Source organism: Dendrobates tinctorius, unplaced genomic scaffold (genome assembly GCF_039654945.1).
Source record: "Dendrobates tinctorius isolate UK_male_01 unplaced genomic scaffold, ASM3965494v1 ptg000081l, whole genome shotgun sequence".
Classification (NCBI taxonomy): domain Eukaryota; kingdom Metazoa; phylum Chordata; class Amphibia; order Anura; family Dendrobatidae; genus Dendrobates; species Dendrobates tinctorius.
The window spans coordinates 8,458,426-8,485,266 of NW_027361749.1; the positions used below are offsets into that span (position 1 = coordinate 8,458,426).

Consider the following 26,841-nt stretch of genomic DNA (forward strand, 5'->3'; position numbering starts at 1 on the left):
CCGATCGAGCGTGAAAGGGTTCTTGTCCCACGCTGACAGGAGGGCGTGCTGCAGGGGGCGAAGATGGAACTGGCGAAATGTATCGCTTCCATTGCTGCCACCATTTTTCCTAGAGTCCTCATCCCAGATCGGATGGTATGAGAGACTGGTTGGCGAAGTGCCCGAAACTCCCTGCCGGAGAGCCAGTACCTTTACCTGAGGGAGAATCACCAACCCTCGGCAAGTGTCGAAGATCATTCCCAAGAAGGAGATCTTCTGAGCTGGCACAAGGGATGACTTCTTTGCATTGACCAACCACCCTAAGCGGGCAAGAGTATCCAGCGTGATGCTGACATTTTCCTCGCATGCCCGTATTGAAGGAACTTTGACCAAGAGGTCGTCCAGATAAGGCAAGACGACTATGCCTCGAGAATGCAGTATGGCCATGACAACTGCCATAACCTTTGTGAACACTCTGGGAGCCGTGGCTAGCGCTATGAACTGAAAATGTTGATCGTTGATGGCGAAGCGTAGGAACCTCTGATGAGGAGGAAAAATGGGAATATTCAGATATGCATCTTGGATGTCTATTGAGGCCAAGTGTTCTCCCTGCTCCATGGCCGATATGACTGAAAGGAGAGACTCCATCCGAAAATGTCTGATCCTAACGAATCTGTTCAGAAGCTTCAGGTCCAACACAGGCCTGACCGACCCATCCTTTTTGGGAACCGCGAAGAGGTTGGAATAGAATCCCTGAGCTCTTTCGTGTTCCGGCACTGTAATAATGACTCCTTTGTGCTGGAGCGATTTGATGGCTCCCAATAGAGCCCTTGCCTGGGCATCTACCCTGGGAAGCCGGGAAAGAAAAAACAGTCTTGGAGGGCATCTGACAAATTCGATTTTGTAACCTGAGTACACCAATTCTTCTACCCATGAGTCGTGAGCGACGTTGGCCCAGACGTGGTGAAACCAGAGTAGGTGGCCGCCCACCCTGCTGGTGTCGTCTGGTAAAGGCCTCAAGTCATTTTGCTGATGATCTTTGGGATCTGGCCTGTTGAGCACGCATTCTCCCCAATGGGTTGGCTCTATATGAGACCTGCCGCTCCCTATCCTGGTTGGGGCAGCCTGAGGCGGCGGAATTGAGCCCTGTAGTCCACCCGGGGTTGCGAAAGGCCTGAAAACGTGCCTGAAAAGGGTGAAGAAAAAGCGGTTTGACCTTTTGTTGAGGGAGAAACCCGCTCTTTCCTCCTGTGGAGTCGGAGATAAGTTGGTCCAACTTTTCCCCAAATAGGCGGCCGCAGTGATAAGGCAGGGAAGTCAAGGACTTCTTAGAAGTAGAATCGGCTCGCCATGTCCTCAACCACAGGGCTCTTCTGATAGAGATTGCATTAGCGGCAGCAAATGCTGAACAATTGGCCGCATCCAAAGACGCATTGATTACATAGTCTCCGGCCATCGCCATCTGACCTCCGAAATCTCTGCAGGTAGATTCTGTTCCTGCGCGATCTTGTTTAATGTTTCTGACCATGATATCATGGCCTTAGCTACCCAAGTTGCTGCGAACGTGGGAGCGAGTGCAGACCCTGACGCCTCATAAACTGACCGAGCTAAGCTCTCAATAAGGCGGGCCGTGGGATCCTTAATCGAGGAAACACTAGAGACAGATAACAGGGTCTTAGTGGCCAGGCGTGAAACCGGCAGATCCACTATCGGGGATTCCATCCATTTTTTACGGAGGTCCGGAGCAAACGGATACCTTGTTTCGAGTGCCTTTTGACCCGAGAAACGCCGGTCTGGACGTTCTCTATTCCGCTGCACTATGTCCTCAAACTCAGGGTGAGAGGAAAAAATTCTGTGCGGGCGCTTCACTTGCTTAAATGCCACCTTACGCCCCGTACCCGCTGCGGGATCACCCTCAATCCCCAGGGTCTGATTGACGGCTTCTATGAGGCTGTCCACTGTTTCACGTGACCCTGGAGTATCCAGGTCAAGGGGCTCATCTGAGTCGCAATCAGAGGTCTGCTCGCTATTAACCACTGGTGACAGGGAGCGAGAAGCAGAGCTTACGGATGCCAAAGCACCGGATGGACTGGGCGACACCGTGTGGATTCATTTCCTCCGGGTCTGCCTGGAGTGAGAGCGGCCCCTGCAGGCCGGAGGCTCTAGTGAGGTGGAGGTTCCTTCTAAAGACAGCAAGCCACAGTCCCTGCCCTTACTTGAAGGGACTATTGCTCTCGTAAGCGACGCCATGGATTGTGACAGTGATCGGGCCCACTCCGGGGGATTTGACACATTGGTCGCGGTCGCAGGGGAGGGCTCCTGGGCGCGTTCGGAATCGCAGACTTCGCATAAACGCTTGCTCTGCGCCCGCGTAAACGCAGCCCGACAAGAGATGCATGCAGCGTAAAAGAACGTGCGCGTCTTTTCCTTCTCGGACATGCTGTATCTGTCCACTGCTGGGTCTATGGGGAGGAGGTAGCACCTCGATTTTCCCTGTAGCGTGGCCTCTCGGGCACTTACCCCAGTCCTGCGCCCCCCCGACGTGGATCTTCCTTCAAATCGCGCGCCGACATCTGCGGTGCGCGCCAGCCTGTGAAAACAGACCTAGGGGCGGTACTTCCGCTTTGCGGCCTAGCCGCGCTCCGAAGCCGGGGCCTCAATTTCTATCGTCACCCAGTGCAGGGCGGACGGAAGTGACGCGAGGACCTGGGGGCGGGACTTCCGGCCGCGGCCTAGCTCCGTCCAAAGCCGCGGCCTCAATTTTCCCCCCTACCCGACCGGGGGGGGGGGGGGGGGCGGTATGGCGCTACTGACCGGTGAGGCGTTCCAGGTTGCCGCCTGACATATCCTCTGCATTGCTAGCGCTGTGGGCTCCAGCCCGAAGACTTCCAGGAGCCCTCCCAGACCCTCTCTCCGATGATCCTCTTCCGCCTGCAGCGCAGGTATGTGAGGGGGTCTTTGACAAAAAAACAGATAGGACAGTGCAGGCACCCTAGCTCCATCTAACCCCTTCAGGGGGTGAAGAGAGGGACCGTCCGCCACCTTGCAGCACCGCAGTCTGAGCATTGGTGGAGCAGTGGGGGCCGCACGGACTAGTCTTGTGCCTCTGTACAGCCCATGGTTTCAATACCTAGGAGTGGTCAGGGCTAAGTCCGGCATTGTGTCCCACGTCGCGGGAGAGGATACGTGGAGGCGACACTCTCACATGCTCGCCCGTTGTTGGTTTGGGGAAATCGGACCCTTTCAATAGGATCCATTGCCCCTGTCACATCTTCATGGGAAAAAGACGAAGAAAAGGTCTGGAGAAAAACCAGACGTGTGCCTCCATAGACACTAAGCAAAAAACTGATTTCCGCCCGCAATAGGGGCGAGGGTGTATACTGCGGAGGAGCTAACCTTTTTTTCCCACTTAGTGTCAGCATCCTAGCGGCAGAAGCATACACCCACAGTCTCTGTGTCCCCCAATGAGGCAAAGGAGAAAAATGCCTTATCCACATATGTCATGTAGGGATACGAAACCGGTCTATGGTCCTCATTAAGGTGTTCTGTGCGGATTAGGTCCCACTGTCTGCACACTTACTGAGGTCAGACATGCAGGATGTGGGATGATACCAGGAGCTATGTGAGGAGCCGGATGGGATGCACACAGACTGGGGATGTGCATAGCACGGATTAGAAATGCCAAGCTTTCCACACTTCTTTCACGAATGGTTCACTATAGTTGTACTATCCTCTAATAACTATGTTAGGAGATGTTACACAATGGTCATGGTTTATGGGAACTGGATGTACGGTCTTGGGCGTCATGAACAGGGCACGGCTCAGTTTGTATGGTGCCCTTGTAGGGCGTAATGAGGCTTGTGTCCTACCTCTGCACACTTCCTACGACATTTATTGTGTAGCATGTTCCATACATTGCGTATAAGTAACCCTAGACGCTTCTAAGGAAGGATATATAAGGTTTCCAAAGAGCCTCTAATCATAAACTATCAAGGTGCCTCTGCATTTCTAAATGGCTCCACAGTGAACAAGATTGGCGATAGCCAGTAATTGCTAGCTGCCACCTGGCATTTACAGGGTAATCTGGCCAATTCTAGGCATCTGAGACGCACATAATAACTGAAAATAGAGTGACACTAAGAAAGAATGAAAAAAGATTAATAAACTGCAGGATGCGAACAGCTATACAAATATGATGTCAAGGTTTATTTTTTAAAAAGTACATATCTAACTAATTCCTTTCCAGGTATGTTCACAAATTGAATTCGAGTGCATTATATACAATTATTACAAACTTTCTGCTTGGATTTAAGATGCACAGCGGGAAAGCAGTGTGAAACGATGCAGATTATCTCGCTGAATGGCAAGCGGGTTAATTCACAGAGTTATGGCAGAAATTTGAGGGTACAGCATTGGATTTCATTCATGGACACACAGTGGGAACGGAAAGTATTCAGACCCCTTTCAATTTTTCACTTTTTGTTTCATTGCACCCATTTGGCTCTTCTAAAGCAATTGCTCAGTTTGTCTGGATGGCCTGGTCTAGGAAGACTTCTGGTGGTCCCAAACTTCTTCCATTTAAGGATTATGGAGGCCACTGTGCTCTTATGAACCTTGAGTACTGCAGAAATTCGTTTGCAACCTTGGCCAGATCTCTGTGCCTTGCCACCATTCTGTCTCTGAGCTCCTTGGCCAGTTCCTTTAACCTCATGATTCTCATTTAGTCTGACATACACTGTGAGCTGTGAGGTCTTATATAGACAGGTGTGTGCCTTTACAAATCAAGTCCTATCAGTTTAATTAAACACAGCTGGACTCCAATGATGGAGTAGAACCATCTCAAGGAGGATCACAAGGAAATGGACAGCACGTGACTTAAATATGAGTATCTGAGCAAAGGGTCAGAATACTTATGAACAAGTGATATTTCAGTTTTTCTTTAATAAATTTGCAAAAATTTCAACATTTCAGTTTTTTCCAGTCAAGATGGGGTGCAGAGTGTACATTAATGAGAAAAAAAAATGAACATTTATGAATTTACCAAATGGCTGCAATGAAACAAAGAGTGAAAAACTGAAAGGGGTCTGAATACTCTCCGTACTCACTGTATGTGTCAGATTTTAATCCAACAGGTGAACTTTTTCAGTGTGGTCCTTTCCCTGCTGACGTGACCATGTACACTTTTTAGGAGTGTCCCGCATACCTGGGACCTCTAAAATAAATGAAATGTCAAAAATTCAGTGGTTGCACCCGATAACAGGACTTCATTAGAAGTTATCGGAAGGATGTGTTCACACAAAGTAAAATCCACAAATAACCCTCGGATTTCGGTCACAGATTTGCAGCAAATTTGTACAAGAAATAACACCATTCTCATTGAATAGGGCAAATCCTTGATATTTCTGCAAGTCCAGTTTTCCAATACTTAAGAATGAGATTGCAGAAAGTCCAATAACATGCTTGAGATCGGATTTCACATTTATTTAGGCGTAGCTAAGACATTTGTGAACATACCGGAATATACCGGAGGCTAGGTATATGTGACTACCATGGCAAAGTAGCTCAATAGATTAATTATACACCTAGATGTAACATTTTGACATAATGATGAGATGTGAAATGTAGATATCTACTCACAGCTTCTGATTTGGGAGGCACTGGAGGTGGAGGTAAAGATAAATCTGAACATTTGCTTGTCAGAAGACATCCAGGAGATGAAAGAGAGGATGTGCCACACTTAGAATGCAACGAACCCCGGAAAGGATCACATTTGTTCTTCTCGCTTTGTGAACGGGTTAAGGGATGTCCCACACGTTTCCCATTCCCCAGTTCTAACCAAAGCTCCTCGTAGGGAAGGTCTGCCTTGGCCGGTAAACTCACCAATTCCTCGCCACCTTCGGGGAAAAGGTAGTCACTACCACTGTCACCAGAGTCATGATACTGAGAAGCATCTTGAGGGAACACGGCCCAGTCCCCACAAAGGTCTCGACAACCATGGAGGTTCACCTCACTGTTTCCATGAAGGTTATTTCCATAAACACAGACTGAAAGCCTATGAAAGGACTGGGTCAGCTCATCACGGGCGTAACTGAGGGAGTTTGGTATGTGACTATGCCCGGAGCAATAACTCTTTTTGGGGCTCTTGCATTCTTCATTCCAATCAGCTTTCACATCCCTCACTGCACGTGAGTACTCCTCTATATCAAACTGCTCTTGGCATACATTGTACCAATGTTGTACTACGGACTCCTGCCACATTTCACCTTTTGCTACGTTTTCAGGTAGGCGAAATGTTGGGACAGATAAATGTAATGGAAAGTGCATGGGAATGATTTTACCAGCGCGCAGCACGCAACAAACCACGACAGTCTTAGTATGTATATTGACAAACTTGTAGCGATGTCCCTCTCGTATAAAGTGGAGGTCGTATGGGTTCCGGGGCGGAGGGCTCGGCACAGTCACATTCACAGGCAGTCGCGTCTTCTCCACAATGTTACGGATGGTGTGCTCCCCGTCTTGCATCTGAATCTCAAGAGGACTGCGTGTGCTAAACCTCCCTTTACACTGAAACGGAAGGCTGATGCTTTCATTAGTTCTGTGATTCATGCATATTAAACAAGGCATTTTGCCTTTCCCCAATTTGCTGATCGAGTTCAATTTTCCAATTTTCTTAAATATGGTATTAAGACGTGACTTCTCCTTGGATGTTTTTGCATAAAGAATCTCAGCCTGGCCCATTAGCGTGAGTTCATCTCCAGTACACAGCGTGATGTTATACACTTCGGTATCTTCATTGCACTCTCCTGAAGCAACCTATAAGTACAGCAAATTATATAGTTACACAATCTGTATCATCCACGGGGAATAAAGTCAGATAACACATCTGTGCACAGTGAATACTGAGTTTTCAAGTCTCGGAAACCAGAGCATATCTGGTACAAAGCCAACTATAACGATTAATATTCTAATCTGTCATTAAACAAATCCTCTCTCGGTCATGAATATTGGTCACTTCATGCACGCCCCTAAAATACACCAGCGTATAGATCAACCACAAGACACCCTGTACATCCCACCAATACTCACAACATCATGACTATTGGTATTGTAGGTAGTGATGAGTGATTGTGCTCGGATAAGGTGTTATCCGAGCATGCTTGTGTCCTGAGTGTTTACAGGGTGCTCGAAAAATATGCTTGAGTCGCCGCAGCTGCATTTCTCGCGGCTGTTCACTCCCACAACACATGCAGGGGCTGCCTGTTTCTTAGGCAATCCCAGCATGTGTTGTGACTGTCGAACAGCTGAGAGACCTGCAGCCATGGCAACTCAAGCACCCCAAACATACTTGATTAGGACACTAGTGGGCTGTGAACACTATCCGAGTACGCTCGCTCATCACTATTTGTAGTATATTCACTGCATATGGACCAGATGGACTTTAAGTGTCTGGGTGGTCAGGTGCCTGCCTTGCAGTGGTATTCTAAAATGTTACTGCATGGGAGTGCATCCACATGCGACCGTGCAGCTTTAGAAGTGGGGATTTGGTTGTCAGACAGCAGGCTTCCCCATAGAGAAGGCACAGATCATTTATTACTATCTGTGCTTCCTTGATCACTGTATATACAGTACTAAATAGTGAGGGAGAAAGCTTCTAGGAGAAACCGATATTTCCCCTGTAACTGGGGTCAATACAACTTCTTCAGCCAGAGGGTAATAGCATAAAAATATTTTAAATATTTAAATGCCCCACAATGGTCTTTTGACCTTTTGGGGGGGTGGGGAGCATTTAAATATATTTTATTTTCATCTTATTTTCCTTGTAAGTGGGGCTGTTATATTAGCTCCAGGCACATTGCATAAATAAAAAATAATAGGCAAAAAAGTAAACTGGTCCCCGTAAAAGAAAAAAAACCCCAACATGTCCAATATATAAAAATAATTGTTACAGAAGGGGAAATTTTGGAAGTGTAGTTTATAAATATGGCCCTCCTATGTCCTGAGTATGTCTGACTGTGCAGGAATGTGGTCTGATCATACCATTACATTACAGCAGCTGATTCTTTTTTGTGAAGTAAAACATTTCTCTGCCTGTTTTTAAACAATGTTTTACCTCAAAGGAAGAATGATCTGTGATCCCGTGCTGTCTTGTCTGTATACTCTTTTCCTTCCTCCCCCCGGCCCAGGAGCTGTGATATGATCAGACCATGTTCCTGCACGGTCAGACACAGTCATTACACAGTACACAGCAGGGGCACAAATATAAGATTATCTCAGCACAGGAACATTTGATTTAAACACATCCAGTTGTGGAACTTATTATTTCAAGATCTATTGATTAAAATTCATTTTGTTCGTGGGTAAACCCCTTTAAGTGGCCAGTCTTTGATCTTATTCTATTCCTGCTGCTCCCGAGTATTCTGTTTTTTTTCCCTTTTATATTCACCATTTGACTACAGAAATAAAGCTTTTTTTATTTGGTGCAAATTCTTATAGTCTTCACAAGGGGGCATGGCTCACAGATTCTCTGGGAGTGTCTCCTTAAGCCCCCATCACACATAGCGATCTCGCTAGCGAGATCGCTGCTGAGTCACAAGTTTTGTGACGCACCAGCGAGATCGCTGTGTGTGACACTGACCAGCGACCGGCCCCCCTGCCGGTTATCGCTGATCGTCCTGGAATGGCCAGGACATTTTTTTTTTTTATCACTGGTCTCCCGCTGGCCAGCACACATCGCTGTGTGTGACGGGCAGGAGACCAGCAGCGCGCTGGTAAATAAGGTAAACGTCGGGTTTCTAAGTGCCGCGCGCTGCATAGAAACCCGATGTGTACCTTGGTTACCAGCTCCCTGCGCGCTAGTAACTAAGGTACACAGTGGGTAACTAAGGTACACAGTGGGTAACTAAGGTACACAGTGGGTAACTAAGGTACACAGTGGGTAACTAAGGTACACAGTGGGTAACTAAGGTACACAGTGGGTAACTAAGGTACACAGTGGGTAACTAAGGTACACAGTGGGTAACTAAGGTACACAGTGGGTAACTAAGGTACACAGTGGGTAACTAAGCGACGTGCATCGCTTGTTACCCTCCTGTCGCTGGTGCTGATCGCTGGTGAAGATGCCTGTTTGACAGCTCACCAGCGATCACGTAGCGACACACCAGCGATCCTGACAAAGTAATATCGTTGTCGGGATCGCTGGTGCGTCGCTATGTGTGACGGGGCCCTTAGACTGTTCTGCATAATTAAAATTGTATGTAAAGACCATACAATCTAGCAATTATTAAAAAGGCCAATATCTCTGGCACCGAAAGGCGGATTTTAAAAGATAAAAAAAACGCCATACGCCGGGAGCAACAGAAATAAAATAAGGGAATCGACACATCACTGAAATGATGCTGCCTTCGGATTACATAGCAAAAACCTACTGACAGATTGTCATGTACACAAAATAGACCAAAGTAACTGATCCAATCAAATATGTTAAAGTATATGCAGTGTGTCACCTGAAGAATATAAGGAATTCTACATCCTCACAGCTCATGCTATAAATGCCTCTGTGACATGGCACCTCTGGGGGGGATGGGGGCCTTGTGACCCTTGTTTGGTGGTATAAATTGCATCATCTTAGGTGGGGAGGAGGCACCGCTTGGAAGGGGTTCTCTATACTGGGGTCTGTAGGAATGCTTGGACCTTTCCATAACTCATATTGGGCATTGCGTAAGTATGGGCACCTCAATGTAAGCCAATGCAGCGGGTGGGAGCTTTGTATTGGCAATGCAGAATATTCCCAATGGTTGGAATTAACAAGTGAATATGCCTTAAGATTGTGTGTTTATTGGGGAAGTTGCTTTCTATAGGAATACATTGTGAAAAAAAAAATTACATAGCCATCTGTATTGGCCTTTCAAGGACTTCTACACAGTAACTGGGTCATCCCTAAGCCGTCTTTTCGCAAAAGAAAATAACCATAGTTCCTCAGATAAAATAATCCCGCCGCTGTTTATCCCAAGATAAGCTCAACTTATTCTTGTAATAACTATAATTACAGATTTTCTGAGAACAGCCCAGGCAGATCTACTTCTCTGCTCCATCCCCAGATCACGGCTGGTAGAAGTGTTACACAATGAGGACATCCCATGACTACTAATAGTAGAAGATGGGAAGATCTCTCATGCCCTAGATTGTTAATGTGAAGGCAAGTGGGCAACTATTGCAGTGTGTGACAGTGCCCTGCCAATAGACCTAGATGTCCATGGCATCAAAGTGTAAGACAAAATATATATATATATATATATATATATATATATATATATATATATATATATATATATATATATATATATATATTTATTATATAGTGTACATAGAGTGTAATGGGAAAAAAAGTCCATGAAAAGGAAATTCAACACATACTACAGCATGAGGTAGGGGTTAAAAACACTTGAATTGAAAGATGTGTCACTCGTCAGGCTCTGTGCTGTGGCTTACCATACTTACAATGAAGGTTTTATCACCTGGTGATTATCATTGCCCGGACTACTGCAGCACATGCCTTCTAGTCTGACTGCCCCTGCTGTGATCAGCAGCTCACTATCCATAGACTATGTTCATAGGGAGTCTGATGTGGGTGCGGTTAGCTTTCTCAGCTCTGCTACATCCAAGAAATCTGTATCAGAAACGCTGCACCCAGTAAACTAAGCAATACATCTCTGCAATCAGGGTCTCTTTGCCTACATCAGGCTGCTCTCAGATGAGGTTGCAAACGCCTGCTGACAGATTCCCTTTAACATTAAATACACAAACTCTATACACATGTCTAGAATTGAGGAAGTTTTACCAGAGGCAAATACTGAATTAAATGAATGGAATAAAAAAGGGGTCCCTGCTGAGGATCCTCTGGTCCCCATCAGTAAGAAGGAAGAATGATAATGGAGCAGTTAAACACATCATTTTAGAATGATATTTACGGTATACAAGGGGGGATGGATACATAGCTGTCCCAGCCTAGGAAAAAACTACAACTGCTATGTTCTGCAAACCACGACTCCACAGCATCAATTACCACCTCATTTGTGGTAACTTTTTGGAAATCGATAATCTGATGGGACCAGATTAGGAGAATATGGCGGTTGAAGGAAAATTTCAACGCTGATTTAATTGACTTTTTGCAGGGCAGCGCAAGACTTTTTGTTTTGCTGACGTTCCAACCTTCACCCAATGTGGTTGTTTTTCCTTAGTCACCATTTAAAAATGACACACGGTAACCTTTTCTGCTAAAACGTAGCATGTGCACTTGTCAAAATTAATACCAGTTTCCATGGCAACAGGATTTATTTTTGTTTGCTAGAAATATTCAAGGCCAACAATTTATCAATACCTCCTCATACGTGCTAGAATGTTACCATGTAGAAACCTCTTTGCTTCTGACATGTCTGCCGTCTAACACTGCTGTGACTAAATGGACTACATTACTAAGACTAGCATATCTCACACCAGTGCACGCAATGGAGATAATTGACGCACACCTACCATTTTCGGGTGTTCTGCATTCTATGTGCACAGTGTGATCAATAAAGGGGGTCATCCATTTTTTAGTCTTATTTTTTTACTATGGTCCTAAAAACTAACAGGCCTGATCTGCCTGGTGCTGGCTTCGAGCAGTCACTGACTGCTCCTGTCGGCGATTTAGCTGCTTCACATCAACAGAGCGAATTGTGACCACTACTGAGCCAGCAGAGATCAGCACCGGGGACAGCAAGTACCGCCGATAATCGAGAGCAAGCATTCATTAGAAAGCTTGTTTACGGATTAACCACTGTCTAAACGGGCCTTAAATCTGCATCTCCTGGAGACATGACGGACTTGTCAAATTTAGCAAATGTCAAAAAAAAAGAATTTTTAGTGCAAAAGTTTCACACATTATCATTTGCACCCTTTTTTTTTTGGCAGAGCACTGGTCTAAACTCCTTCGTAAATATGGCCGAATGCCTGCACAGATGGAAACTGTAATGAACGTTATCTGTCTAACCATATCACAGTAGCTTAATCAAATCATACGGCCGAGCACACTTATACTCTGCCAGCACTATAACGGTATAAGGCCCTGTTGGCGCACAGCCCAAATCCCGTTTTACAAGGGGGTTCAGACGCAAGCCCTGACGGGACCCAAGAACTGGTGTCTGAATGCAATGTGAAAGGGCACTTAGGGTAAGAAAATAGTGTGGCTCGACTTATACTCCATAAAACTGGACAAGTAACAGAACAGAAATGTACTGAAAATATTACTATGTATATGAAGAATAGAACCGAGGTCAAGTGAACATGTTGTGCTTTAATTTATCAACATTATGCGATGACATTCCAACTTACGGAATCATCTGATAATACGATTACATGATTTCCTTTGCACTTCCATATTTAATTGAATAACATCATGATGTAACTGTTCTTAGGATGTGCCAATCTACCACTAACAGGACATATGGTTACACCCTGGTGCAGCCAGGTGAACGCAGAAATCTCAATGCTTTCCTTCTGAAATTAAAGACTACAAAGTGACTTGGTGTTCGTCTATCTTTGTGGCTGTGGGAGGCAGATGAGAAATTAACAGACGGAAAAGCATATTTGCAGGAACAGATGATTATTACTGAATAGTCATTATTACTGTCAAGTGCATATGTAAAGCAAAAATAAGTTTTAATGTGTTTTTTTGTAATAAACATCCTCTCCATACTAATTTTTTGTGATCAGTATGAATTACACTCACCACAAGAACACAGACATTGTTCACGCCGTTCTTGACGCGGGGCCGTGCTAAAGTCAGGGGCGCCAGATTCACGGAGACTCTTCATGAACTGGTTGCGTCTGACGGGTGGCATGAGCCTCTCCACATTTCCTACTCCAGTCACTGACTGCTGGTGTAAGGTCACGAATAAGACAAGCTGAGGAGTCACGCTTCCCTTTCATGCCCATCTAAGCAGAGGTGGGCAAAACTGGCGTGAAAACACCAAAAGTTGCAGCATTTTGCACAATCTCGAGTTGCGCAAAAAAATTGCAACTTCTCCAATTCAGAGAATGGATTCAGAGAAGAGTCTTGGAGACGGGACTGGACTAGGAGGTTCTGATTATGGACAGATTGCAGAAAATGGCGAGTGTAGAAAAGTTTTATAACAGCTGTTAAATTAGAAATGTCTCATGTATTACAGGGGAAAAATAAACTTAAAGAAATGCAAAAAACAGGTCGTAAGACATCCAGTTTGCACAGATATGAGCAAGGAGTTTCTCCTGACAAGCATGCACAAGGCAATGTGGGCAATGATGAGCCCAATAAAGTATAATGGACTGGAAATTACGAGGGCTGTGGAGTCGGTAAGCCAAACCTGCGACTCAGACTCCTCAATTTCCCTTACACTGACTCCGAATCCCACTCCCACATATATTGCTTATATTTAAGTGAAAAATGTATTGTGGTACAATGTGAACATCAGACATTTAATCATTTTTATGATACAATAATCAAGATATTTAGATAGAACAGAATATATATTTATTGGAATACAACTTTAGAACACAAAAAACTGTAATAAATTGTAAATATGTAATACATTATGTAATATTGACTACATATACACAGTACAAACCAAAAGTTTGGACACACCTTCTAATTCAAAGAGTTTTCTTTAGTTTCATGACTATGAAAATTGTAGATTCACTCTGAAGGCATCAAAACTATAAATTAACACATGTGGAATTATATAATTAACAAAAAAGTGTGAAACAACTGAAAATATGTCTTATATTCTAGGTTCTTCAAAGTAGCCACCTTTTGCTTTGATTTCTGCTTTACACACTCTTGGCATTCTCTTGATGAGCTTCAAGAGGTAGTCACCGGAAATGGTTTTCACTTCACAGGTGTGCCCGGTCAGGTTTAATAAGTGGGATTGCCAAGAGTGTGCAAAGCAGTAATCAAAGCAAAAGGTGGCTACTTTGAAGAACCTAGAATATAAGACACAGTATTTTCAGTTGTTTCACACTTTTTTGTTAATTATATAATTCAACATGTGTTAATTCATAGTTTTGATGCCTTCAGAGTGAATCTACAATTTTCATAGTCATGAAAATAAAGAAAACCCTTTGAATGAGAAGGTGTGTCCAAACTTTTGGCCTGTACATATATACATATATATATGACTTATCTCAGCTAAGACAAAGCCTAGATCCTCAGGCTACATTCACACCATGGGCATAGCCAGGATCAAACCTGGGGGGGGCAGAACCTCATAGTGCACAACTCAGCTGCTGCAGAACCTCATACTGCACACCCCTACACTTGAAAATAAAGAGTGTACCTTAATAAGATGTGGTGATGAATGCAGTCTATTTATGCCAACTATCAATTGATGTTGAAGTGTTACTGGGCATCATTTTGGGCAGCTATGAGTTGTACCTGACTGATGCTTAAAAAAAAAAAAAAAAAAAGGAGTGTAAGGGTACCGTTACACCTAGCGACTCACCAGCGATATGACGCGGTCAGGATCGCTGGTGCATCGCTAGGTGGTCGCTAGTGAGCTGCCACATAGGCAGATCTCACCAGCGACATCGCTGGGGACGGGGATCGCTACTTACCTGTCAGACGCGGCGATCCTGCGTCCTCCCGCGTTGCTCGTCGGCGCCACAGGAGGCGCCACAGGAAGTGACCGACGAGGAATGATCCAGGAGCTTCTCGCGCGATCAGCGATAATCAGCGGGGGAGCGGGTCGGAGGCAAGTATCACATGCAGCGATATCGCTAGCAATATCGCTGCTACGTCACAAAATCGGTGACTTTACAGCGATATTGCTAGCGATATCGCAGTGTGTAACGGGGGCTTTAGTCTGTGTGCTACCCGGCTTTCATTCTTTTTGGTACAGATAAGATATGGATAGACAGATATGGATAAATGGATAGATAGAGCAGATTTCTAATCTGCTTTTGCTATTGAAAACATTATCTATGAGCTCAAAAACCTTTCAGGTGATGCGGTTTTTTAAAAAGCTGATCTGCTTTTGCAGCTGAAAAATGTATCAGCCATTTATAGGACATTTCATAACTTTCCCAAATTCCTATGAAAAAATATTCAGCACATTCTGCATTGAACTACTGTACCCAATTTATTATATATTTTAGGAGTCTGAGTCGCTCCATTTTATACAGACTCCACCAAAATGAGCTCCGACTCAGACTCCACAGCCCTGGAAATTACTGCACTTAACTTCAGTTTTTCAGTAAATTGATAAGAAAAATGTATTCACCCAATTATATATTTAAACCTAAAAAAATAGAAATAGAGCAAAGTAAGAAACAGGAGGCAACCTCAGGATTTGGAAAGAACAGGTTAATAATACCTTTGATACATGAAAAGAAATATTCTAGTCATCACTCAGTACCACACTGCAAACGGAGAAAAGGATTTACTCTGGTGTCTTATTAAGTGTAATTTAGTGGGTGGAACAATACTGCAGACTGACCCGCTCCACCACCACTTATTCCTGACCGGCAAGTCTGACCTGCAGGTAAGCGCCATCTCATCGCTGAAAATGGAGTGCTATAAATGGAAGCAACAAGGTTAGTGTGAACAAAGCCTTAAGTCTCCATTACGAGGGAAAATGACAATAAAAATGCTATTTGGAAGTTCTGATCTACCAGTACACTGCAGAGCAGAAATTACACTATGAGCAGAGTGATTGGCTGCAGCGGTCACATTTGCTGAAGTTACCACTATAGCCTGTTAAAAACTGGAGAAGTGGAGAAGCAGCGCTTGACTTCAGGAGGGCGGGTTTACCAAAGTTACTTGAATCTAACCTAAGTTGGCAGGGATGGAACACTTTCCGTAAAACTCATTGAAAAGGTCAGCAAAATTTTCTTCTGAGGCTTTATTATGCAAGTGGAAAAGCTGCCTTCTCAAAAGTTTGTATTTTTAATGCCAGTCACATCTTTATTTAAAAGTTTGCTCAGAACATTAACTGAGGACTTCTCCTAAGGATAGGTCATCAATGTCTGATCGGTGGGAGTGCAGCACCAGGCACCCTCACCATTCAGCTGTTCTCTGCGTCAGCCGAAACTGCTCAGTTATGCAACACAACTCCGTCAACTGTATAGTGGCCACGGATGGGTACTGCAAATGCTCCCTATTCCAGTCAATAAGGGGTGGATGTGCAGTACCCGGCCGTGGTCACTATACAGTTGGCGGAGCTGTGCAGCACCGTAACTGAGCAGTTCCAGCTGCTACAGGGAACAGTTGATCGGCGGATGTGTCGTGTTTCACACCACCTCCGATCTTACATTGATAACCTATCCTAAAGATAAGTCATCAATGTTTACGTTCCAGACAACCCCTTTAAGTGAAAGTATCAGTGGCAAATCAAACAAAGACCTATCATATTCATGGCTGAAGAACAAGTGTGGGGCACTGGGACATGTAAAAGAAATTAGCATGGAACAGAAATTCTTTGGCACATCCCACGTGCCTGTCCCTAATCTCTTGACGGGTCGTCTACGGAGGCTCCAGAAAACGCAGGTCCTATACAGAACATAATACACCAACAAAGTTAATCCTCTAAATCTGAAGCTATAGCTTCAAAGACACTACAGGAGTGTTAATCAAGCAACCAAGATGTGAACACTTAATCTAAAGAGTAAATTAACTACATAGAAATAAGGTCACAATAAAAGGATGTTAATAGTACAAAATTTATTAGAAAAATACTTACAGTATATTTAATAATAGATCATTACAATAATTGTGAGGGCTGATACATAATATGAGACAACAAACAACTGGGACTACAAAATAGGAGCATGAACCTACTGGGGTTCAATATGACTGGTTTGCTAATACACAATTCCATATAATAAAACAACCAGATCAAATCCCCCTGACACCAATGCTATCCCAAAATTTTTTTTTACAATGCCAGAAAAATACAGCATATCAGATGGATAGTCAGGTTAAATGGTAATATGGTTACCACAAAAATTTTATGTGAAACAATTAGTCTACTCTCATTTAATAAGTGGTAACCTATGCTATAATGCAAAAAAACCCCTTCAGAAAAGGGAAAAATATATACCTGAAGTCACGGTGCTAGCAGGTGAAGGTAGGTGCCCCTACTGGAGTCACTCAGCAGCCTCGACGTACGTTTCGCCAAAAGCAGCTTCGTATTTTGTAGTCCCAGTTGTTTCTGTTATGTTGTCTCATATTATGTATCAGCCCTCACAATTATTGTAATGCTCTATTATTAAATATACTGTAAGTATTATTCTAATACATTTTGTACTATTGATTAACATCCTTTTATGGTGACGTTATTCCCTATACAGAACATGTTTGGCACTTCACAACGATATTTAACATTAGGTGGAATAAATAAAAATAATAGACCAGTATCAGGGTGCTAACAAAACAATATAAGGAAATTAAAACATTTAAAGAAAGTTTTATGACAAGAAATGAGAAATAGTATGAAAGAAAACGAACCGCTGGCTTGTAGGCTAATACACAGGTACTTATTAATTATTATAGCACCAAATATACCATGGTGCTCAATATGTTAAAAGGGGTATACATAAAAACAAGTACAATAATCTTAATCAATACAAGTCACAACTGGTACAGGAGGAGAGAGGACCCTGCCGGTGAGATGGTTGCTGGCCCTGGGGGGCGGTAAGTGACAGCCAGTTAGAAGTTAGTGAGGAGTAGATGCGCACAGAGTGCGCTTAAAAGGAAGGGAAGTTAACAGAGGGTGGCAGTGGGATGTGGGTGAAGGAGCAGTTATCTGACAGGAGGAAACTAAGTCCTCCGCCATGCTTGCTGCTGGGGAGGTGGGTGTGGAAAGGTGGAATCCACCATATGAAAGTGCAGCAGGAGAGGCTGTCAGAGGGGGTGAGCTAGGTTTCGGTGATAGCGAGGAAGGAAAGTTTGTTAGTAATGAAAAGATCATGGATGTAGGAAAGTTTGTTGCAGACAGAGCGAGCGTTCCATAGAGCTCCTGTTACTGGGGCTGGGCAAATGGTTATAAGGTTAGAGAGGTTATGGAAATTTGTGATAGATTGTGGATGGGAGGCAGAAATGACTGTGGGGATGTGGTGAGGAGGACCAGGATTTGGAGAAATATCACGGGCAGTGAAGAGGAGCAGAGAAAGTAATAGCAGGTGGGAGCCGGAGAGGGCATGAGGGAGCGGTCTGTGTTTAGATACAGAGGACTGAAAGTCAAGGAAAACTTCTAAGGAGGTGAGATGGAAGGGGAGGATCGAGGGAGAGATAACCAGTTCCTTACTTGGTGTAGGGATTAGGGGTGTTAGTAGAAAGTGAAGGATTATAGGGGTGAGATTGAAAACAAACAGAATTTTTTTTTTTTTTTTTACAGTGACTATCCAGTTACCTTCAGTCCCCTTCGGGTTCAATTTTGGATTAATTCTTTCATAGCTCCATACTTCTATGATACACTTATATGAGGCACTGGGCAGACTTAAGTCTTGGCAGACTTATGCTATGCAATATAAGTGCTAGAAAGTGCATTCAGGTGTAACACAGGAGGAAGTAGTCTGTGCTCATCTTGGTCAGATAACCAAGAGTGAGCCAGATGCATGTGATCAAGGCAGAGTAAAACAAGGTCATAATTAACATTGGGGGTATTGCAGGGGTTAGTTGAAAAGCAGACCAAGTGGTTGCAAAAAGTTGAGGTATGGGAAAGCAGTGTGGAAAGCTGGGTCACGTACCAAGCGATTGCAACAAGTTGAGGAATCTCATGAGTGTCACACTATCGAAGTAACGATACCCCCCCACCCCAGGACTGTAATGGCTGCAATAGGGCAGCGCGGTGGCTCAGAGGTTAGCACTGCAGCCTTGCAGTCCTGGGGTCTTGGGTTGAAATCCAACTGAGGACACCTGCAAGGAGTTTGTATGTTCTCCCGTGTTTGTGTGGGTTTCCTCCCACACTCCAAAGACATACTGATGGAAATATAGATTGTGAGCCCCATCAGGGACAGTTCCGATAATGTCTGTAAAGCGCTGTGGAATTAACAGCGCTATAGAAATGAGTAAAATAAATAAAAATAAGCCAAGCATGGCATAGTGACGTCGGTGCCACGAAATCTGTGACATGGAGAATGGCACCATGCATGCACTCCCCTGGGCTGGATACTACTTCTGCTGCTTCCGAAGAGGAAGCTATTTACACTTTCTGTTATCAAAAACCCTCTGATAATTTCCTGGCCACCAGATGAGGAAACAATCGCACTTTATTCTATACACCACTGATTCGAGACCTCTCGCTGCACTCAAGAAGAGGAAAATACAAAGATTTACTACAATGGATTTCTTTTAGGACACTAAAGCAGCATGGATTTATTTCTAATCATGTTATTTTTTTTTATAAGAAGCCAGGTTTATCCTGTAAGATCACGTAAGAAAAGTGTGTTACATCATAGGGACACTGCACCTCAACCCATTAATGGAAATGTGTCATTAGAAAATTAACTATTGCCCAAATTTGTGTTCAATGGATTTATATTATTTTTTTTTATACTATTCTTAAATTAAAGAAAACTTTAACACAGATTAACGCTGATTATTAGGCTTAATTTAAGACTCCAACTTCGTTTTGGGCTCATGAGAAGCAATAGATTAACTCGGACCCTATTTGTGTAGAAGAAACCCTCTGAAGTTGTTTTAACCTGGGCACAGTTTATCATAAAGGAAGGGAGAGGAGGTGAGCTGTAACTTTGCGAATGGTGGGACCTGTGTTAGTCAATGTGTATTAGAGATGTTACTTTTCATTGGAATGGTCTGTGATAATAAAGAATGTCTTGACAAGGCACCGTACAGAACTGGAAACGCGCGTCTGCTATTAAAGACAACCTACTACTGGATTCATGCTACCCAAACCCCGGGCAGCATGAATCAGTCAGGCTACATAATTGATGTCAGGTATATTTCTCTCTGTAATGCTTCAGTGTTCCAGCGAAAATTTAGCTAGAAGATCCAGCCAGGGGACAGTTGTCTCCATGCGTGATCCTCCACCAAATCTGCTAACTACTACTGATGAGTAGAGTTGAGCGATACCGTCCGATACTTCAAAGTATCGTATCGGATGGTATCGGCCGATCTTTAAAAAAAGTATCGGTATCGCCGATTCCGATACCGGAAGTCCCATTCAAGTCTATGGGACTTCCGGTATCGGAATAAGAAAAACCCTTTCCTGCCCTTGTACAGCCTCTCTGGGGTCTGTACGGGCCTTTCGGGGGGCTGTGCCGGCCTGCCAGGGGGTCTGTGCAGGCTCCGGTGGTCTGTGCCGGCCTGCCGGTGGTCTGTGCAGGCTTCGGGGGTCTGTGCAGGCATCGTCCGATGGGACTACAAGTCCCATCGGGCGATGCCTGCTACCATGACAGTGATTGACACATTAGCCAATGATGGGACAGTAGTAGTCCCATCATCCGACTAATGTGTTAAATGTAAAAAAAAAAAAAAAAAAAAATTACATGCTACATACATACAACATGCATACTACATACATGCTACATTCATACTACATACTACATACATGCTACATTCATACTACATAAATACTACATGCAACATACATACTACATATATACTACATACATACTACATATATACTACATGCATGCTACATACATACTACATGCTACATACTACATACATACTACATGCATGCTACATACATACTACATGCTACATACATACTACATATATACTACATGCATGCTACATACATACTGCATGCTACATACATACTACATATATACTACATGCATGCTACATACATACTACATGCTACATACATACTACATGCTACATACATACCACATATATACTACATGCATGCTACATACATACTACATGCTACATACATACCACATATATACTACATGCATGCTACATACATACTACATGCTACATACATACCACATACATACTACATGCATGCTACATACATACTACATGCTACATACATACCACATACATACTACATGCATGCTACATGCTACATACATACTACATATATACTACATGCATGCTACATACATACTACATATATACTACATGCATGCTACATACATACTGCATGCTACATGCATGCTACATACATACTACATACATACTACATACATACCACATATATACTACATACATACAATACATTCATACAATACATACATAGACATACAGTACATATAACATAGAGTAACATACTTACCAATACTTGTCACATTGTTCCCCGAAGCCATTGTCGTCTACGGAATAAATATTAACATAAACCACAAAAATACTCACCCACGATCCGAAGCAGTCCACGAGTGTGTCCCACGACGATCTTGGGTAGAGAACTGCAGCATCAGATGATGCTGCCGTTCTCTACGGGCTGCAGGAATCCAATGACGGAAGGTAGGTATCCTTCCGCACTGTATTCCTCCGCCACTTAAAAAAAAAAAAAAGTCCCTAGTCTCACTTTATGCCATTGCTGTGTGGGAATTTCCCACGCAGCAATGGCATAAAGTGAGACTAGGGACTTTTTTTTTTTTTAAGTGGCGGAGGAATACAGTGCGGAAGGATACCTACCTTCCGTCATTGGATTCCTGCAGCATCATCTGATGCTGCAGTTCTCTACCCAAGATCGTCGTGGGACACACTCGTGGACTGCTTCGGATCGTGGGTGAGTATTTTTGTGGTTTGTTATGTTAATATTTATTCCGTAGACGACAATGGCTTCGGGGAACAATGTGACAAGTATTGGTAAGTATGTTACTCTATGTTATATGTACTGTATGTCTATGTATGTATTGTATGAATGTATTGTATGTATGTAGTATATATGTGGTATGTATGTAGTATGTATGTAGTATGTATGTAGCATGCATGTAGCATGCATGTAGCATGCAGTATGTATGTAGCATGCATGTAGTATATATGTAGTATGTATGTAGCATGCATGTAGTATATATGTAGTATGTATGTAGCATGTATGTATGTGGTATGTATGTAGCATGTAGTATGCATGTAGCATGCATGTAGTATATATGTAGTATGTATGTATGTATGTAGCATGTAGTATGTATGTAGCATGCATGTAGTATGTAGCATGCATGTAGTATATATGTAGTATGTATGTAGCATGCATGTAGTATATATGTGGTATGTATGTAGCATGTAGTATGTATGTAGCATGCATGTAGTATATATGTAGTATGTATGTATGTAGCATGTAGTATGTATGTAGCATGCATGTAGTATGTATGTAGCATGCATGTAGTATGTATGTAGCATGCATGTAGTATATATGTAGTATGTATGTAGTATGTATGTGGTATGTATGTAGCATGTAGTATGTATGTAGCATGCATGTAGTATGTATGTAGCATGCATGTAGTATGTATGTAGCATGCATGTAGTATGTATGTAGCATGCATGTAGTATATATGTAGTATGTATGTGGTATGTATGTAGCATGCAGTATGTATGTAGCATGTATGTAGTATGTATGTAGTATATATGTAGTATGTATGTAGCATGTAGTATGTATGTAGCATGCATGTAGTATGTATGTAGTATGTATGTAGCATGTATGTAGTATGTATGTAGCATGTAGTATGTATGTAGCATGCATGTAGTATGTATGTAGTATTTTTTTTTTTTTTTTTTTAAACATTTAACACATTAGCCGGATGATGGGACTACTACTGTCCCATCATTGGCTAATGTGTCAATCACTGTCATGGTAGCAGGCATCGCCCGATGGGACTTGTAGTCCCATCGGACGATGCCTGCACAGACCCCCGAAGCCTGCACAGACCACCGGCAGGCCGGCACAGCCCCCCGGCAGGCCGGCACAGCCCCCCGGAGCCTGCACAGACCACCGGCAGGCCGGCACAGCCCCCCGGCAGGCCGGCACAGCCCCCCGGAGCCTGCACAGCCCCCCGGCAGGCCGGCACAGACCCCCACAGGGTGCACAGACCACCGGCAGGCCGGCACAGCCCCCCGGCAGGCCGGTACAGACCCCGGGCAGTCCACACAGCCCCCCGGCAGGCCGGCAGAGACCCCCGGAAGGCCCGAAATGACGGCGCATCATGATGCGCACACACCGCGCATCATGATGACGTCAGTCTGTCAATCAACTGAACTTCCGATTCCGATGCCGAATTCCGATATTGAAAAAATATCGGAAGTCGGTATCGGAATTCCGATACAGCAAGTATCGGCCGATACCCGATACTTGCGGTATCGGAATGCTCAACACTACTGATGAGCGAATGTCCTGGCATAAGGTGTTATCCGAACATGCTCAGGCGTTATCCGAGTATCTTGGGCGTGCTCGAATAATATGCTCGAGTCCCCGCGGGCTGCATAATTCGCTGCTGTGAGCCGCAACACATGAAGGGATTGCCTGCTTGTTACTCAGATACCACCCGAGCATGCACGGATAACACGTTATCCGAGCACATTCATTCATCACTACTAACTACATTTTCTCTAAAAAAAAATAAATAAAAAATAAACAAAGAAAAAAAAAAATCAGGCTGCATTCATGCAGTGGGGCTCTAGTTCTTGCTGATCCTGAATTGGGCAGTTTGAATCAAGTAAGGTTCCTTTTAAAAGGAAGCCATCAGAAAACTACCTTCGTTTACATTAGAAATCTTGAAAATTCCACACTGACTACTGTTTTTTTTTCTCATCAACTTCCTGTTTTAGGAAACACATGCACATTAACAGACTGGCCCTATTGTTATAAATGAGTCACCGGAGGAGGAAAAAACAAAAATACAAGCTAAGTCCAGAAAGCCGGAGAGGTTGGTAGCTAGCGGATTGCAGACTCCTGATCCTATTCACAACAACTAACAGTAGCCGTAGAGCGTTCCTACGGTGGTCCTAGACGCCTCGTCACAGCCGGAGAAATAAATAAGCCTAAAGAGAGAAAGGGGAAATCTAAACTGCCCCAGAGCAGACCCCAAAGCAATAGACAGCCCCCAACATGTATTGACGGTGAAAACAGATGAAAACACAAACACAGACAGAAAGACAGGCAGAGCAAACGATGGGGCCCAACTAACTAGAAAGGAAAGGACAGAAAAGATGCTGGATGCAATCCGCAAAAACCCTACCAAAAATGTCCCAACACGTTTGATAGGAAAAACAGCCCTGAAGTCACTAGACTTCAAAATCCCTATATCAGCACTCCGATATATTCTGAAGACAGAGCAAAAGAGAATTAACCGATCAGGGACAAAAATGGAAATTCAGCAAAGCCCCAGCCGGGGCTGGTTGAACACAAAACTAAGCAAATCAGACAAAATCTCATGGAACAATAACAGAGCAAAAACTTAGCTTTAGAAGACAGGAACTGAACGGGAGGCCAGAGCTCAGAGCAGAGAAATCACCAGCAACCCTACAGGGCATCGGCTGCCTTATATCCACTCAGATTCCGGATGTCCAATCGCAATCCACCTGTTCAGGTGACAGGTTTCTCCCATCCAAATCAGTTTCACCACCTCCTTTCACCAGCAGAGGGATTTCATCAGACATCAAAGGTGAACGAGAAAATGAGCTCATAACACCCTATCTTTTATATTAAAGCATTAGTTGAGCATGTGCAGAGGTCATTGTGAAAGGAGGGGGAGCAGAGTCAGCTGTGTATAGAGGCCATGCCTCTGCTGATAAGGATCCTTGCTGAAAAGTATTCCTAAAAAGATAGGAAGCATAAGTCTAAAGCCCCATCAAACATAACGATGTCCCAGCGATCCCACCAACGATCCGACATGGATGGGATCGCAGGGACATCGTTAAGACAGCCCCAGCGATCAGGACCAACGACGCTGGACGTTGGTTTCTAATGTAAAGGTCGGGTATCCAGGAGCCGCGGCTCCTGGATACCTGCTGTTTACCTTGGAAACCGGCGTACATGCTGGTTTCCAAGGTAAACATCGGGTATCTAGGAGCCGCGCGACTCCTGGATACTCGCTGTTTACATTAGAAACCAGCGTCGCTGATCGCTGGTCTCTAGCTGCCACATGCGGCGATGCGCACTGGGCAGCGGGAGACCAGCGATAGAAAAACGGCCCATGCCGCTCGAGCATGATCAGCGATAACCGGTAGGGGGGGCGGTCGCTGATCTCCATCACACAGAGCGATCTCGCTGGCGAGATCGCTGATGTGTCACAAAATCAGCGATCTCGCTAGCAAGATCGCTGTGTGAGGGGACCCTAAAATTGTCCCTGTACTCATTGTGAAAATTGCAAGATTACCATTTTTTTTTTTTTTTTTAAAGAAACTCTCCAAAAGTTTTTTTTATCCTCTTAATATATTGTAGTCATCATATTAAATCACACAGTATTTATAACACTGGTCTACAAAAAAAAAAAAAAAAAAATTTTCTAGCATGGACTTAAGAACAGTTTTAGACTAATTTGAGGGTGCTGAATTCAAATCTGATCTTAGAATTTCTCTATCACATCACGTTTTTGCGCTATAGGTATATAGCCCATTTTCATGAATTCCATGAAAAATATAAGTAGTGTATGAAAAGTGCCGGTTTATACGGTTCACTAAGGTAAATTTAGTTTTCATTTAATCTCCCAATAAATGTGAGAATATCTTTGCTTTCTTTGAACATGCATAACTCCCATTTGTTATGATAAGAAAATAAACAAACAGTTTTCAACATACACAACAGTCGTGTGCAGGTACTGTTTTCCTGGTCTTAGTGAAGAGAAGAAAAAGGCTGGAATATTTGATGGACCTCAAATAAGAACACTTATGAGAGACCCAAATTTTATCACATCAATGAATGAGACAGAAGAAAGAGCTTAGAATGCATTTTGTAATGTGGTGCAGAATTTTCTAGGGAATAAATGTACTGTCACACTTAGCGATGCACCAGCGATCCCGACCAGCGATATGACCCGGTCAGGATCGCTGGTGCATCGCTAAGTGGTCGCTAGTGAGCTGCCACACAGGCAGATCTCACCAACGACATAGCAGGGGTCGGGGGTCGCTACTTACCTGTCAGACGAGGCGATCCTGACGTCCTCCCGCCCGCGTCCACGCGTCGCTCGTCTCCACAGCAGGAAGCTGACGACGAGAAACGGTCCAGGACGTTCTCGCGCGATCAGCGATAACCAGTGGGGGAGCGGTCGAAGGTAAGTATCACTAGCGACCACTTAGTGATGCACCAGCGATCCTGACCACGTCATATCACTGGTCGGGATCGCTGGTGCATCGCTAAGTGTGACAGTACCTTTAGAGTTAACTCATCCAACCTCCCCCCTCACCTGAGGATGATGACCTGAAACGCAAATGTGGATATAAAGAGGGATTTCTATCATTCTGCAAAAAGACTCAAATGACTTGACAGAACAACAGTCAGGACACCATGACTCCATAAAGGAACAATCTACCAGGGCAGCATGGCTCCATCAAGAGGGACACAGATTTGACATTCTATAGGATGTCAGCTTTGGGGACCACGGCCCCAGCTGAAAGAATACAGATCGGCTCCATTGACCATCAACGAACCCATGGATACGCTTGGGGAAGCCACGGTTTGGACCCACAGGTCACCTGGCTGCATGGAGAAGCCAGGTTGTGACCTTCTGGTCATCCGACCACATACCTCAATGGACTGTCAGCTTCCTAAGCTTGTGCCACTGGTGGGGGTAGTTGGCCCTGGAAGCCCCAGCTGCTAATCTCGGCGAGACAGAGGAAGGGTGAGATTATAATTTTGCACCATCTTGGGTATTTTGCTGGGACTGTTCTATATGTGTTTGTTGGTGGTTCAATAAATCATTACCACATTTTTACCCTCGCCGTGT

At 44.0% G+C, this 26,841-nt stretch overlaps 1 protein-coding gene across 1 annotated transcript in view; it reads right to left on the reverse strand.

The window, feature by feature from the left end:
* The window catches only part of GAREM1 (GRB2 associated regulator of MAPK1 subtype 1), a 156,944-nt gene that overhangs the window by 18,140 nt on the left and 111,963 nt on the right, over window positions 1-26,841 (reverse strand). Inside the window, exon 4 of the mRNA XM_073583731.1 lies at window positions 5,617-6,792. Within this exon, the coding sequence (XP_073439832.1) occupies window positions 5,617-6,792 (1,176 nt within the window). The remainder of the gene's footprint in view (window positions 1-5,616; window positions 6,793-26,841) is intronic.